This window comes from Dunckerocampus dactyliophorus, chromosome 16 (assembly GCF_027744805.1).
Source record: "Dunckerocampus dactyliophorus isolate RoL2022-P2 chromosome 16, RoL_Ddac_1.1, whole genome shotgun sequence".
NCBI classification, from domain to species: Eukaryota; Metazoa; Chordata; class Actinopteri; order Syngnathiformes; family Syngnathidae; genus Dunckerocampus; species Dunckerocampus dactyliophorus.
The window spans coordinates 16,011,645-16,028,203 of NC_072834.1; the positions used below are offsets into that span (position 1 = coordinate 16,011,645).

At 40.5% G+C, this 16,559-nt stretch overlaps 1 protein-coding gene across 2 annotated transcripts in view; it reads left to right on the forward strand.

The window, feature by feature from the left end:
* The window catches only part of vps37d (VPS37D subunit of ESCRT-I), a 39,934-nt gene that overhangs the window by 16,321 nt on the left and 7,054 nt on the right, over nt 1-16,559 (forward strand). For both annotated transcript variants that reach the window (XM_054756032.1, XM_054756033.1), the window contains exon 3: nt 12,630-12,712. In XM_054756032.1, the coding sequence (XP_054612007.1) occupies nt 12,630-12,712 (83 nt within the window). The remainder of the gene's footprint in view (nt 1-12,629; nt 12,713-16,559) is intronic.

Genomic DNA, 16,559 nt, shown 5'->3' on the forward strand with positions numbered 1-16,559 from the left:
ATAATTTAAAAAAACGCTCCAATGAGGGGAGATTACCCCCACTGTGCTGTAGGTGGGTTAGCATGAGAAAATCAATCGCTCCTTTTCTCCTACTTGTGATGTGCTGTAAGTACGTGTTGTAAAAATACATACGTTGATCATGTGACACCCCCCCCCCCCCCCCCCCCCTCACACACACACACACACACACACACACACACAGCCTCAGACACCTTGCGCGCTAGGTAGCTAACGCTCCGCAAACACTTCACAATGACAGAAAAAAAACATTGGAAATGGAAACTAGAGCTGGGAATCTCAGGTTACTTCACAATATGATACGATTTGTTTAAATTTTGCAGCCTCCAGCTGGGATAGGCTCCAGCCTACCCGTTGCCCTCCCAAGTAGATAAAATCTATTAAGTAGAAGCATAACAAAAATAAATATGTGTCATATAGTAGTAGTGATGTAATCAGCGGAACGAGTGACTCGGATAAAGTTGAGCAGTCACATCTCTTGATTGAATAAGAACAGTTAGCATTTAAATAGAAAATTCAACATTTATCTCACACTTTTCTCCGTGAGCGTGGTGACGAACGAGGTTGCTTTGCATGTTTGTCGTGCCGCCCGTGTGTCATATTTTCATGAGACATTCCTCTCACCCCAAAAGCCGATGAAGAGCAAGCTCAGCTTGACAAGTCCATATAACACGCCTCGGCATGCAAAAAATTGTCTAAAATTTATATTATGATCAACACTCGATTTGTCACCATTCACACCTGACTATAAACATGCATTTTGAGCACATTTGAAGAGTATCTGTTATGTATTTGTTATGAAAAAAAATGTCCTTGCAGGCCTATTATTCATTCATTCAGATATGTGCGATACTTGCCTTTACCAGCCCTGTGAAGAAAGTGATCATAGAAAAAAATGTCAAAATAATTTATAGCATCGCGACAGCACGAAACTGAGAAGCCATCAGATTGAGGGTGAATACAATTCTTCCATTCCCCCACAAAGATGTCAACTTTGGCATGTGGGGGATGATGTATTTGAACATTCCAGCCAGCTATCTGCAGCTCATTATACACAAATGGGTCGTCATATGTAAATAAATATATTCACATATGAGGCCTTGCAGAACAAGGCGCATGGGGACCTGGCGGTAAAAACTGGCCAACGCATCAGGGGTAACTTTACACCCCTGCATTGCTGCTGCCTCTCATCTGTTGTGTCGCCAATACTGCGTTTCAGCGACGCAACCTGCTGCGGCCAAAACAAGTGTGAAGTAACCGAGCGCAACAATCTGCTACTTTGTGTCGTCCGAGATTCTCAGACAGAAATAACATGTTTCCTTTACTCCCCTTCCCCACCCACACACACACACCATCTGTTCTCTGACTGTGCTTCGTGGTGGCAATCAAATATAGCAACACAAGCGCCATGTTAACATCTTTCGTAAGAATTCAATTCATTTACAGTAGTTCCTTAGCGCCTGTCGTATACACTATCTTTGATCAGCGTAAACATTTTCATTTATGGCTTTTGTCATCCCTGGATATTGTGGTTAATTGGTTTCAGACCTGGCCGTGATAAGTGAACTTTTGCAAAGTAGGATTCCTTCTTCATAAATGGAATGTTTTTGTAGTTAAAGCATAGAAAACCTGTTTACGACCTTCTAAATACGATTTGTAACATTATTAGAGACCTCTAGCCGTGAAATTATAATTATATTATTATATTATATATTATATTATTAAATGCTAGTATCTAATTATATTATATTATTATTATCTAATTATATCAGCCTGCATCTAAAATATCCAATATTGGCAGTCTGATACAAGCAGTGGATTCTGGACTCCACCCGAGCACATCTATCCGCATTATTCATGACTATATATATTTATGACTCTCTTGTACACACCTGTTAACCCTCTGGTTTTCACTGGGAAACAGGTGTGTTTCCTCTCCATTCTGTCGGAGCAGCACAGCTTCCGGTCTGCTCATCATCATTCAGGCGTAATACAACCGTTAATGTCAGGCCTCCAAAATAAAAGAAGCATGGCAGTGAAATAACACGGTTGCACCACAGGCAGTAGGGTCTTTGGAAGATGGTGTTTTTTGAAGTAAAAATATGAAGGTATGACAGAGCGTTGCATTAACCATATAAGAGTACTTCCCCTTCAGTTCTCAGCTTTTTGAAAATGTGTCCCCCAGAAAAATTTGTTGAAAGCCCTGCAGTCGACCAACATCTAAACATCTTATTGTGATGCTGGGTGTGGTCGTTTGGTTGTAACCATCCATACCGCACTAGTGACTTATGAAACAGCCATGTCTTTCATGACCATTTCCTCTGGGAACCAAGCGAGGACAGACTGCACATTGTTTTAGACTTGTTATATGTGACATGATCTAACGGTATATGACTCTGAAGTTAACAACTCTTGAAGTCTTTCCTCATACTTCTATCAGACCTCTGAAGGAACATTTTTGGCAAGGTTCATTGAGATTTTTGTGAAATAGAAGCATTGTGCACTAACAGGAAGCAATGATAGAAAACAAGCAGTGTGGGAATAGCGAGGCAACTTGACACCGTGTGTGCAGCAGCGTATAGTGTTGTCTCCCGTGCCCACAGCACATTAGCCTCATGTCAGACCTCTAACTCCCATACACTCTTCCCCTCTTGGCCCGAGGTGCTGGGTGACTCACCATATTTGTATCTCGGTTTTGCTGTATTATTTAGTGTGCTGGGCAATACGTTACATTTTTACCTAATACAGTTGTCCCTCGCCACATCATGGTTCCAATTTTGCAGCTTCACTCTGTCACAGTTTTTCAAAAATATATTAATAAATCATGCTGTTTTATGGTTGTCTATTTAAGCAAATTTTACGCACTTTTTGCCCACATGAAGCATTTTCAAGCATAAAAATGCCTAAATGAAGTAAAATACAAATATAAGTCATTAAGAAGACATTCAAATTGAGATACAGTATTCTGCACTTGTCTCTGTAGGTGTCAGTAGGTGAAACATACAAGAGCAAGACTTGATTGCTGGAACAACAGGCTTTTGGTTTTGAATTATCTCACAACAGGCACAGTAATAACATCATAATAATAACACAGGCTACTGTTGCAGCTGTAATCCAGATAAAACTCAACTCTGAATGCCCGACGTCACTTCCTGTCCACACGTCCGGAACGCATTTATTGCAACACACAAGCACAAGTTTTATTTAGGTCTTAAATGGCTTGTTTTTCCCTGTATATGAGTGTTATTTCATGTTTAAAGGGCTCTAATGTTAAAAAAAAACGTATTTAGAACATCATAAACAGGTTTTCTATGCTCAAAACTACAAAAATATTCCATGACAAAGAAGGAATTCCACTTTGCGGAAGTTCTCTTATCACAGTCTGCTCTGGAACCAATTAACCTTGATAAACAAGGGTTTACTATATAGACATAAATACACTACTCACAAAAAATGTAGGGATATGCACAACTGTGATGTTAGAATAGAGAAGATCAAATTAAGTTCACCTGTAGGCCTGTCACAATAACAAATTTTGCTGGGTGATAATTGTCGTACAAATTATGGTCGATATTTGATATTGTTGACAACATTTTTTGCGACAATTTTTTCATTAATTATATAGCATAATAATGGGTACATTGTATCAATAGCAATAAACATACATTTCTGAAGAGTATTTAACATTGTAATTGGAATATTAAGAGCTTTTAAATAAATTAAGCTAACAACATAATAAATTAAATAAAGAAAATAACACGAAAAAAATCTCAATGAAAGTAAAATGGACTCTGTCTCTGTTAAGGAAAAACACTTCAATAAAAAACACACACACACGCATTTATGTTGCGTATTGTTAAACTAATGTATGAGGTCGTATTTGAGCTGGCCCACATATCTGTGGTGGCAGAGTAAAATGCAATTTTTTTGATGTCCTTCAACATGTCTTCTTTCACTCGGTTATACAGTTCAGGAATTGCTGTTTGTACATTCTCTGTCTGTCAAACATTATTAACATTTCCCGAAATGTTGCATTTCTTTTGCAATGTAGCGAGCGACACTGACTGATTGTTGGGACAAAGGCTCCTTTCCACCTCCATTTTAGGTGTGCATACAAGTTGGTCCTATTCCCCTGCTTCCTTGTTACTACTTTCGCACAAATGCAACATCTCAGTTCATCGGTGTTCATGCGCTCACCTTAGTCGTTCTGTTTAACACGGAAATATTACCACACTGGGGATGTGGCATTAGCCTTAGAAACTATTGCTTTTGTGCCGTCATTCATGTTAGCGCATCCTGGCTCACGAGGCTAATTTGCTGCTAGCCAAGGTAGCCGCGGCTCCACTTACAGGTACAAAGGAGGGTTCACTCTCTCCGTTCATTCCACTGCAGCGCCAACACACAACACAACAGCTGCAGAGTGAACCCTCTTGTCATCCAGCCTGAAAGAGAGACGAGGAATACAAACACGAATGCATGCACATGTCAAGGCTGTTGAAGATGATTGACATTGTTTTTTTTATTGTTAGATTAATCCATTTATTGATTATCGTGACAGGCCTATTCACCTGTAAAGTTTATACAGTAGCACATTTTAGGTTCATCCTGAAATGTATCTGAAATATCACTAACTTCTTGTGAGTGGTATTAAAAACACAACCAATATGTTTACGCTGGTCAGAGATCCTCTATATGGCAGGAGCACTCTGCCGTTATTAAGAACTTACTGTAAAAAAAAAAAAACACTAGTCAAAAATCCTCTGTATGTCCTCTGTTGTAAAAATGTTATTCGCTCCCAAGTCAGAGCCGGATTTGGCCCTTGTGCCACCAGTTGAGAATCCATGTCTTAGAATCCAATGTAGGAAGGAAAAATGTCAACCATATGTAGAAGGTTAAGTAGACATCAAGATGCATACTACTGAGCTTATTTTGTTAGTACAGTTTACAGTAGTACTGTACATATGTATAGAGCACGGGTAGGGAACCTATGGATCGGGAGCCAGACCGGTAAAATAACACGGTAAAATATATTTATTTACATTTTTTTGCTGACATTTTAAAGTAAAACATTACAGAAATCACAGTGTTAAAAATAACGTTCAAAATATACCATTTTAATCCGTTTATCCATTTTCTACCTCATCGTGGGTGGCCAGAGCCAATGCCAGCTCTCCTTCCGATATTTTTCCTGGTCAAACACCAAAACTCGATTATTACTGGATGATGCGGTAGCCGAACCGGGTCATTGAGAGGTCAAGAAGTAAACTTCCCTCCTTTAATCAAACAGTCAGCTAGCCTTTTGACGAAGAAGATGGTGAAAAGAAGGAAAGATACGGAGCACCGTGCAAAACCATGCAGCATCAAAAGTCGCATTAATGGTAAGAATTATTTTATTTAATATTGGTTATCTTCAGCATAACGTTATTAAAAAGAATAAAATCTGAGACTTATTATATTCTAAAATTGTTAGTCTTGCTTAAAAATGCACGTTTATTTGTCTTGTTAAATATATTATATGGCTATCACGGACATTTTAAAATATTGGGCTTTTGTAGCTCTCTTAGCCAAAAAGGTTCTCGACCCCTGGTATAGGGGAAATGGTGCGCTAACTTAGCTAGTACATGTTACCTCACTCCATTCACTTTCTACCTGTCTGACAGAATTGTAGCTATGAAGGTTTGACATAGTCCAATGCTCCAGCACCAAACTCCATATGTATTTCTATGTCAGCCCGTTTAGGCAGCTAACCAATTAGGCCTGAAGGCATCGCTCTCACTGGCCGTGTAAGATATATTTTGCTTTATTTTCAACTAACAGCCACAGTAGAGCACAAAGGGCCCTATAACTTCCGTGTTAATGGTATCGCGGAATTGGCCAATAAAAAGGGAATCTCCTGACTTAATGTGAATGAAATGCTGTCATTGTGAGGAGAAGGAATGTTTGTGTGGGAAATTTTGCGGACCACTCATTCATGGTGGAAACTCCTCACAAACACTAACACACCCTCTCCCAAATTAAACAATATGTCGAAGCGGGCACCAGCGAAAAAAAACTTGAAGCTCACCTCTTACTCGTCAGTGAGCGCGAGTGGAAGTTTGGCTGGGTTAGCCTAGCTTAGCAGAGCACGCTAATGCTGCTGTGTGTGTGTGTGTGTGTGTGTGTGTGCAACTCAGGATGTACGAGTGTGTTTACACAGTGTTGTTTTACTAATTTGCTAATAAAGCTTTTGGAATTGTCTTCCTTAACGTCTTCCTTAACCACAAGCACAGTTTGTAGAGGATTTTGTAACAGTGTGTGCAGACGCAGACACCCAACTGAAGCTACATCCGTTTCTGAAATTCAGTCGTCCCTCGCTACATCACGGTTTGAATACCACTCTCACACTCTATCGTGGTTTTTCAAAAAGTAATTAATGAATGATTGCTGTTTTGTGGTTGACTATGGCCTTTTATTAGTCAAAAAATATTGAAATACAAGTCATGTGTAGTATTCTGGTCACTAGACGTCAGCAGTGTTACACTGATGAGACATGACATTACCTTAACCTTGCATGTAGTCAGCCTTGGCATGTCCGACATGATAGTGGGGGAAAAAAAGTCATACATACCATGTGCAAATGGTATGTGTTTGGCTTCTTACTTTGTCCATCTTCCCCATTCCGAAACACTTAAGTTTAAAACAATTAAATTGGAGGCTAACTGGTTTGCCCGGCAGCTTAGCTCGGTGTAAAAGAATAATAGGCGTGTAAAGGTGACTATAGGAGTTAGTTTATAAACAGGGCTCTAATAATGGTAAAAACTGTATTTAGAAAGTCATGAACAGGTTTTCTATGCTCAAACTACGAAAATATTCAGTTTATTAAATATTAAATCTCGCTTTTTCACTTATCCCGGCCGGTTCTGGAACCATTAACCGCGGTAAACGAGGGACGACGGTACTGGACATCAATAAATGCACATTTTATTCACTGGCACAAAAAGCGCACACTCTATGGTGGTAAAAGTAAAAAAAATGGAATTCTAAAAAATTTAAATGGAAAAAAATGGGAAATTGGGAAAAATAAAAACAGGATTTGGGAAAACATAATAGGGATTTCATAGGACCTTAAGTGCAGCCTACCTGCTCACTCACCACTGCCTCTGTATTTCACACAAGTTGTTGTTTTTTTCTGCCGCTCCCTGACAGAACGTGTTACTCCATGAGGATCATAAACACTAAGTGTGACTCCATGATGCACAGCCTCTCCACGCCCCCTCCAGGTCCAATTCCCTTCCAATGCTGAATGTAGGTCACTTTCGGCTGTCGTAGGAGTATTTGTTTTCCTGGCTGTCACGTCGCATTATACCCCAGCGTCCCTTAACTAACATCTGCAACTTGAGGGTCTCATGGACAAGGCGGTTATTTTAATGCACGCATGCATGCTTTAAAAAAAAAAACGTTCTCTCGATGTTCTGTCTGCGCCGGCCAGAACACGGTGTCATAGATTATTCATGCTGAGTAATGGAGGTGTCAAAAGCAAACCAAACATTTGGTTCCTCTGTGGCCAGACTATTCATTTCAATTGGCCACATTTTCAGAAAGCTAAGGACCGCGGGGGAGGGAGGAGGAGGAGGGGGTGGGGGGTCTACCACCCAACAAGATGCCCATGATGTCCCAGTCAACATTCTCCTGATATTTTGTTGTCTTAATTTCCAAACTGACTCATAGAAGTAATTGCACTTTGTCGTAAGTCTAGATGAGCCTTGTAAACTACAGATTTATGCGCATTCTTTCTTCCTTTATGGTATGGTGTGTCATGTGGTTCCGTCTGCGTGCCTTGTGTATTACATTGTTTCGCTCATAGACACATTATAACGCACCTGGTCTGCCAGGAAATAAGAAGATGTAGCAAGAGGGATCAGTGTTGCCAATGTAGGCCCTAAATTTATTGAGTAATCGGAGCCGTCTAGATCAGGGGTCAACAAACTTTTTCCAGCGAGGGCCACATACTGAAAAATGAAAGGATGCAAGGATCCACTTTCATATTTTGTAAAGATATGCTGAAAAGTTGTATATATTTCAAGAAAAAACTGCATCTCAGATTTGTCATATAGGTGAAAAAGCCTATTAGTATCAACGCAGTCTGTGCTAATTTTTGCTGTTTTTTTCCCCTAAACTATTTGAATCAAATTTCTTCTTAAATAATCTTCATGTAATATTGTGACTTTATTCCAATATTTTGACTTTAAACCCATATTATAACTTTCTCCAAACCCAGTTTTCCAATAATAATTTTGTTTCTCATATTACAAATTTAAAAAAAACAAACTTGCATATTTAACCTCTGCCACTAAAATGGCATTATTTTTTCTTACATTGAGTTTATTCTCGTAAAATTGTGACTTTTCTTATTAGAATATTACTTTTTTCTGTTAATATTTTGACTTTATTCTTGTAAAATTACAGCTGTGTTTTCCATTTCTGCTGTCTTTTTTTCCAGCTATTTCACCTTTCTTCTTGTACATTTTCTCTCATAATTATGACTATATTTCATAATCTTTGGACTATATTCCCGTAATGTTAAAGTTATTCAACAACCAAATTTTCCAGAAAACATTAATCTCCTAAAATTGTTTTTTTTTTTTTTTGTTCCAATACGACTTGTTTTGTGTTTGTTTTGACTCTATTCTTATAAAATTACTGCTGATTTAACCATGTTTGCGTTTTTTGTGCTCTTTTTTTCTTTTTAAATTATATTTTTAGAATGTGCCGCAGAACAAAAAATAAAACCGCTGTGGGCTACAAATGGCCTCCGGGCCACACTTTGGACACCACTGCTCTAGAAACTTGTGACAAATTCAACGAAAACTTTTGGGAGTCTGAAATGAACGCATGTATCGCTACTCACGTTATTTTTATTACATTGTGTCTTTCTAAGAGGGGTAAACTTACAAAATCAGCAGAGGATCAACTACTCATTTTTCCCATTGTATTACCTGTGAAGATTAGGATGCATTAGCATTCCAAACGACAAAAGGAAGGCTGTTGTTGGATTTGCATGTTTAGCAGAGTTCCACCTTGGGGAGGTTGCTTGGCCGTAATTAGTCCATTCTTTGACCTTTATTTGCCCCACCCCCATTATAACCCCCCGGACAGCGCTGAGCCCAGTCTGACCTGTGGGAATTTAGCGTGGATGTCACAGCGTCTCTTGAAGGGACGAGTGACGCCTTGCAGTCGGCTGGGTCACGCGTGATGTTCATGACAACCAACTGCGATCCCGGGAGATGACTACATTGAGCATGCATATTTAGCAAGCTAGGCTGGCTGGGCCCATTTGTCCTCACACATAGTCATGTAGTGATGGTCTGTCTGCATCACAGCTAAGGAACAAAATAAGAACTATTATTCTTATTTTGTATTCAAGTTTAATGCATGGCTGTCTTACCTTCACATTTTTACCTCACCAAATGGCTAATATAGTCATAAAAAATTACAGCACAAGCAATATCAAAGATCAAAAATCCTCAATACCTACATCAAAAATGCCAGTAAAGATGCTGTGTATCAGAGGTCCTCAACTACCGGCTCGTGCAAAACCTTCGGAAACAATGTTTTAAAAAAACCTACACATCAAAAAATGTCATTGTTTTGTAAACAACCAAATTGAATTTCATTTACAGTAATCCCTCATTTATTGCGGTTAATTGGTTCCAGACTGACCGTGATAAGTGAATTTCCGCACAGTACGGTTTCTTCTTAATAAATGGAATATTTTCGTAATTATGGCATATAAAACCTGTTTACAATCTTCTAAATACATTTTTTGACAATATTACAACCCTCTAAACATGAAATAACACCCCTATAGCCACCTTTACACTCATATTACCCAATATAGTAGACATAATAACTAGGGAGGTTAAAAGAGATTAACATGTGACGAGATGTCTTGTTTAAAGAAAAGCTGTCTTGCGAGAACAGGGCAGCCAGAAGCCAATCAGGTTGTGAACTATGGCATCGCTACTATGAATAATAAATACACGTAATATGGAAATGTGTGCAAGGCATTATTGGAACTGCACATTAAGTGCTTGACGCACAATCTAGACCTTGCAAGCCTACCTACCTCGGAATTCTCAGTGTCAGTGAGTGACGTGTGGCTGTTTTTTCCCATCTGAGTTGAACAGCTGTCACCAAGCAGATACTGTAGTAATTCTACATTTGATCAAAGTTACTTAAGATTTGTCAGATCAAAACACATAGTTGTTCAGACTTCTCTGCACCCTTAATCACACAGCAGTTCTACAGTATTTACCTTTGTTGTATTTGACTAAGCACACTTTATAAGCACAAGAGATCACCAGTTCCGCTTCATAACACACCTCATATGTAGAAGAGATCCGTGTTGACCATTTAGTGACATGGTCGCTGTATTTAGCGAGTAGGGATGCACGTTAAAAGTGAAAGTCAGGAAGTGTTTGTGGCTTGAAGTGCACCTCCATACGTAAGTATCGCCCTGCAATGCTGGTCTGATGCTGGTTTAAAAGCTGCATAAAACCCTCAACAATGCAACTTAACCCCTCCAGTGACAGAAACGAGAAGGAAGTGCTTGGATGTACTTCATCGCCTGGCAACACCTCATTTTCCAGGCAAAACCAAGACAGTCTGGCTCGCTGAACATGCGTAGGTGTCCAAAGTGTAGTGCAGGAGCCACGTGTGGAACGTGACTCATTGCAGAAATAAAATAAACAAAAACTCAGCAAAAATGAGAAAAAAGGCATGATGTAAGTAGAAACATATAAAATGTTGTAATAATTAATATGATAGTACGAATTTCCTGTGAGAAACTACATGTCACGAACAACAATTATGCAACTTTACAGAATTAAAAAAAAAAAGATATTGCAGTATTATGATAGTATTTTTTTTATTACTGTTGTTGGCTTATTTGGTCTCAAAAAATGTTGACTATTGTTTTGATTCAATTTGTGGGACAATAAATGTTTAAAACACCACCTGCATTCTTTTCCGCAAAGTACGGTTTCTTCTTAATAAATTGAATATTTTCGTAGTTATGGCATAGAATACAATAAAATACAATATATACAATATTACAACCCTCTAAACATGAAATAACACCCCTATAGCCACCTTTACACTCATATTACCCAATATAGTAGACATAATAACTAGGGAGGTTAAAAGAGAATAAAATGTGACGGGATGTCTTGGTTAAATAAAAAAGTTTGTTTGTCCAGTCATATTTTTTCATTGTACTTTTCATTCATTCATTCATTTTTTGCCGCTTAACCCTCATTAGGGCCGCAGGGATATGCTGGAGCCTATCCCAGCTGACTTTGGGCGAGAGGCGGGGTACATGCTGGACTGATTGCCAGTACAAGGACCATATAGACAAACAACCATTCACGCTCACATTCATCCCTATGGACAATTTAGCGTCGCCAATTAAACTAACATGCATGTTTCTGGACATGGGGGAGGAAGCCGGAGTACCCAGAGAAAACCTATTGTAAAAAAACATTGTACTTTTCTTAACATTAATGTTAAAATCTCATCTCGTCCCGTTTTCATGCACTGAATCTTGTGCATCATCTTGTCTCGTGAGTTGGGTGTCTCGTGGCACCCCTAATAAGACAAAATAAGCCATTAAAATCATAAATAAAACTTGTGCTCGTGTGTGTTGCAGTAAATGTGGTCCGTGTGGAGGACAGGAAATGACGTTGGGGTTCAGAGTTGAGTTTTGGCGTATGGCCACAACAGTAGTTAGTGTTATCATTATGGTTGTTATTGTGTTATTCTTGTGCTTATTTTGAGATCATTTCAACCATGCTTGTCTCACCGAACAATTACTGACAAATACTACATAAAATACTACATTCACAATCTGAATAAGTCGAAACAGCATGATTTATGAATTAATATGTTTAAAAAGCTGTGATAAGAGTGAAGCCACGATGTGGTGAAGGACATTTGTAAATGCATATCAATAAGGACTGTGCCAGTCAAAGATCTTGTACAGTATGTGACAGAAGCACACACTGATTTTAGGAATCTGCTGTAAAATGTCACAAGTTTTGAACTGTACTCTTGGGCTGGTCTAAAGTCATTCTGCTGGACTTGGCACACAGCTGCCAGTTGACTAGTGCTGTCTTAAATGCTTCAACGGGTTTTCAAGGCATCCATGTTGAATGATTTGTGAGAAGCTGTCTCACTCGTCTTTTAGTGGCGGCTTGATGCTATTGTACAATGGATCCCAGCACATTCGCCTTGCAGCATTCACCGCACCGTAAATTCATTAAAAAAATAAAAAATACTCTGGCGGTCCAAATTTATGACTATGTGGGAAACACTGAGATATTTTAAGGGTGAGCGCATGCAGGAGCAGGCATCGTCAGCCGTGTTCAACATGATAAAGAATATGTATGCATTATCGTTTGCTTCAGATAGGAAAAAGAGGTTTTTCAGTAAATGAGCAGATGGTGTGTGTAGATGACTCTGTCGAACAATGTGATGTGGAAACAAATGTTCTCTCTTGTGGTTTCTCTGTGAAGTCACGCTTGCCGTTCCTTCCACCCCCAGCATGCCTTACACATGTTCCTTTGCCGTTGCAGGGACACAAGTCCAGAAGCACAGCCTGCAGACTGCACAGAACCTCCTGCAGGAAGAGGTGGCACGTGCCGAGGAGTGCTCAGAGGTAAATAATATATACAGTCATGGAAAAAATGATTAGACCACCATTGTTTCGTCAGTTTATTGATCCATTTTAATGCCTGGTACAACTAAAGGTACATTTGTTTGGACAAATAAAATGATGATAACAAATATAGCTCATAAGAATTGAATTTAAGAGCTGATATCTAGCAACTTCCACGGTTTTCTTGATAATAATCAAAATCAATTAACTTCTTACATGAATAGCTATATAGCATTATACTGCCAAAAAAAATAACTCATATGAGCTATTACTGTTGTTGTTATATTTGTCCAAACAAAGGTACCTAAAATGAACAAGAAACAGAAGAAACAGGGGTGGTCTAATCATTTTTTCTGTTACTGTATAAGTGATTCATGAAAATGAACTACTGAAATAAAATGGTAACTTTCTAGCAGACCAACAGATCCTCTGCAGTCATTTTCCTGGTAATCTTTTCCGGTTACTCTGCAGAGTTTGTAATGCTCAATCATATCTGTCCCACCGACAGATGGGACAGCCACAAAACAGCCAGGCTTATGAGACACGTGTATTTAGTGAAATTGCATTAGTTTCACAATTGAATCCGTGCCCTGTAGATGCATGTCTGTGTGGCTCCCCTATTGTTAGAACAAAGAGCGAGAGATTTACAAGACGTCACATGATCTTTTCTTTGTTTGCGCGGCTGCTTCACACTTGCATTGATCCGGAGGATGTACATTCCCCAGCCCAACCCCACCCCATGAGGGCCTAATCAATACCTCCACCTGCAGATTGATTATAGCAACACCCACGTTTTCTTATCTTATGATAAAACAATGGTGGTGTGCCCAAAAGACATGCGTGCATACATCTACTGTAGTACCGATATCCTCAAATTTTATCATGAGACAAATGCTCAATGACTTATGGATAATTAGTTGCTAAGATGCCCGAAGAAGCCACACGGGGTCTCCCGCCGGTGAATTGTGTGTTGGGTGGAGGTCGAAGGTGGGGGGCCTGGCTGATCTGGTCTTCAGCAGACAAATCTGGTTTATGGAATGTCACTTCTCTGGCGGGGAAAGAGCCTGAGCTTGTGTGAGAGGTTGAGACATTCCGACTAGACATAGTGTGGCTTTTTTTTTTTTTTTTTTTTTCGAGTTCATCTTGACCCACAATTTGGGTTCTGGAACCCAACTACTCCAGAGGCGCTGGACCTTGTTTGACTCTGAGTTTCCGCAGGGCAGAGGTGGCCAGCTGGTGTGGGCTTATTAATAGCGTCCGTGTTGTATTCATTCCCGGTGAATAAGAGGGTCATTTCCTTACGCCTTCGGTTAGGGAAGGGGCCTCATTGGTGTTTGTGCTTACATGCCAAACAGCAGTTAAGAGTAACCAGCCTTTACGTACGTGCCAAACAGCAGGGTGGGCTGGAGAGCATCCCTGCTGGTGACACCATCGTTGTACTTGGAGACTTCAACGCCCATATGATCAGTTGGATTAGATGGCGGGGGAGGATGTCGGACCGTGTAGTGAGGATGTGCTGGGAACGTCTGGCAGAGCCTCCCGTTCATTGAGTCTTCAATTCTCACTTGTGGCAGGGCTTTGCCTGCATCCCGGGGGAGGACGAGGATATTGATTCCTAATGGGCTTTATTCTGTGCCTCCATTGCTGCAGCAACCGAATCATGGTGGTCGGTGCCAGGCGTGGCAGCAAACCCCAAACCTTAGGGTGGAGACCGGAGGTTAAGCCTGCTTTTAAGCTGTAGAAGGAGTGTTATCGAGAATGGATGGCTTGTAGGACTCCTGAAGCAGCTGAGAGGTAGCGGCAGGCCAAGTGGCATGCAGCTTTGGCAGTGGCTGAGTTCGGCGAGGCCATGGATCACGTTTTTTGGTCAGCCTTGAAGATGTTCTGGCAAACCAACGCTTCAGAAAGGGGGAGCAGTGCCTGGTCCACACTTTTTACAGTGGGGGCCGAGGCCTGCTGACCTCGACTGAGGACATAATTGGGTTGTGGAAGGAATACTTTGAGGCCCATCTCAATCCCAATGACATACCTTCCATAGAGGTAGCAGAGTCTGAGGACACAAACGCAGACAGGGTCCATCATCGTTGCTGAGGTAGTCAAAAAACTACTCCATGGCAGCTCCAGGGGTGGATGAGTTTCACCCTGAATTCATCAAGGCTCAGGATGTAAAGGACTGTCTTGGTTGACACGTCTTTTCAACATTGCATGGAAGTCGGGAACCATAGGTCAAGATTGGTAGACTGGAGACCCCTTTTCAAGAAGGGTGACCGGAGGTGGTGTTCCAACAATAGGGGGATCACACTCCTCAGCCTCACAGTGTAGTAGTGCAGTGTGGTTTTCGTCCTGGTCGTGGAACACCGGACCAGCTCTACACCGTTGCAACAGGGTGCATGGGAGTCAGCTTTGTGGACTTGGAAAAGGCATTCAAGCTTTTGGGGGGTACTTTAGGAGTACGGGGTCGTTTGCAATGTATTGAAAGCTGTGTTCTGTACACTTGTGTAACAATAACAAACGTACATTTGATAAATATTGCTCATGTGTCGTTTATACATGAATAGCTATTATACGTATTATCTTGGCACCAATTTTCGGTTGAACCCTAAGACTCTTACTTTGAAGGCAAGCCGGCTTTCAGTAGTTTTCCAAACTATAACAGTTTGTGCTGAGCAAAATATTTTTAACCAAAATTGTTTTTATTTAATTGTGTCGTTCATAAATTGCTTGCTTGTTTTAATTCGTAAGACGTTTAGCATGAGTCATAGAGTTGGTAGACAGCTACAAATTCCTGGGTGTTCACCTTAACAACAAACTGGACTGGTCCGTCAACACCCACGCCCTCTTCAAGAAGGGCCAGAGTCGCCTCCACCTGCTGAGGAGACTGAGGTCCTTTGGTGTGTGCAGGACTCTTTTACGGACCTTTTATGACTCTGTGGTGGCCTCAGCCATCTTCTATGCTGTGGGCTGCTGGAGAGGGGGCAGCACGGACAGGGACAGGAGCAGGATCAATAGACTGCTCAGGAGAGCGAGCTCTGTCCTGGACGGTTCTCTGGACTCCGTGGAGGAAGTGGGGGAGAGAAGGATGTTGGCTAAGCTGACATCCATCATGGACAACACCTCTCACCCGCTACATGACACTGTTGTTTCCCTTAGCAGCTCCTTCAGCAGCAGACTGTTACACCCACGGTGTAAGAAGGAGAGGTTCCGCAGGTCCTTCATACCGACCGCTGTCAGGCTCTACAACACCTGCACCACCTGAACCATGTTGTAGTCAATATGCATTTCTTTACACTGTACTCTTTACTTGCGTATCTTGCTTGCTGCTGTAACAAGTAAATTTCCCCGCTGTGGGATAAATAAAGTACAAATACAATACAAATGATTTGTTGCAGAATACAATTTCAAAATTTTTAACTTAAGTGCATCTGGGCTGTTACTTTGAAGGCTGGTTAAGTAGTTCCGGTATCCGCCGTAGGGCCCAAGGTTCATTTTGCTGTAAAGCTGGAAACTAGGTTCAATATTGCTTACTTTAATTAATAATATATTTAACAAAAAAAATATTTTTGTTACTTTTTTAAATTTATTTGTTAAATCTTTTTGCTATCAATTTTTCTGCAAAACCTGGAAGTCAACAAAATGAGGAATTGTGGGATATATTGGTGCTGACCAGTGACGTCAAGCACGTAGTTAACTTTGACGATACCGTTAACTAACGACGCGACTAACCATGTTTGAACAACGCATATTTAACAGTCGGTTAGCTGGTGTCAAACTCAAGGCCCGGAGGCTGGATTTGGCCCGCCATATAATTTTATGTGGCCCGCGAAAGCCTTGAAATAATGCATGTCAA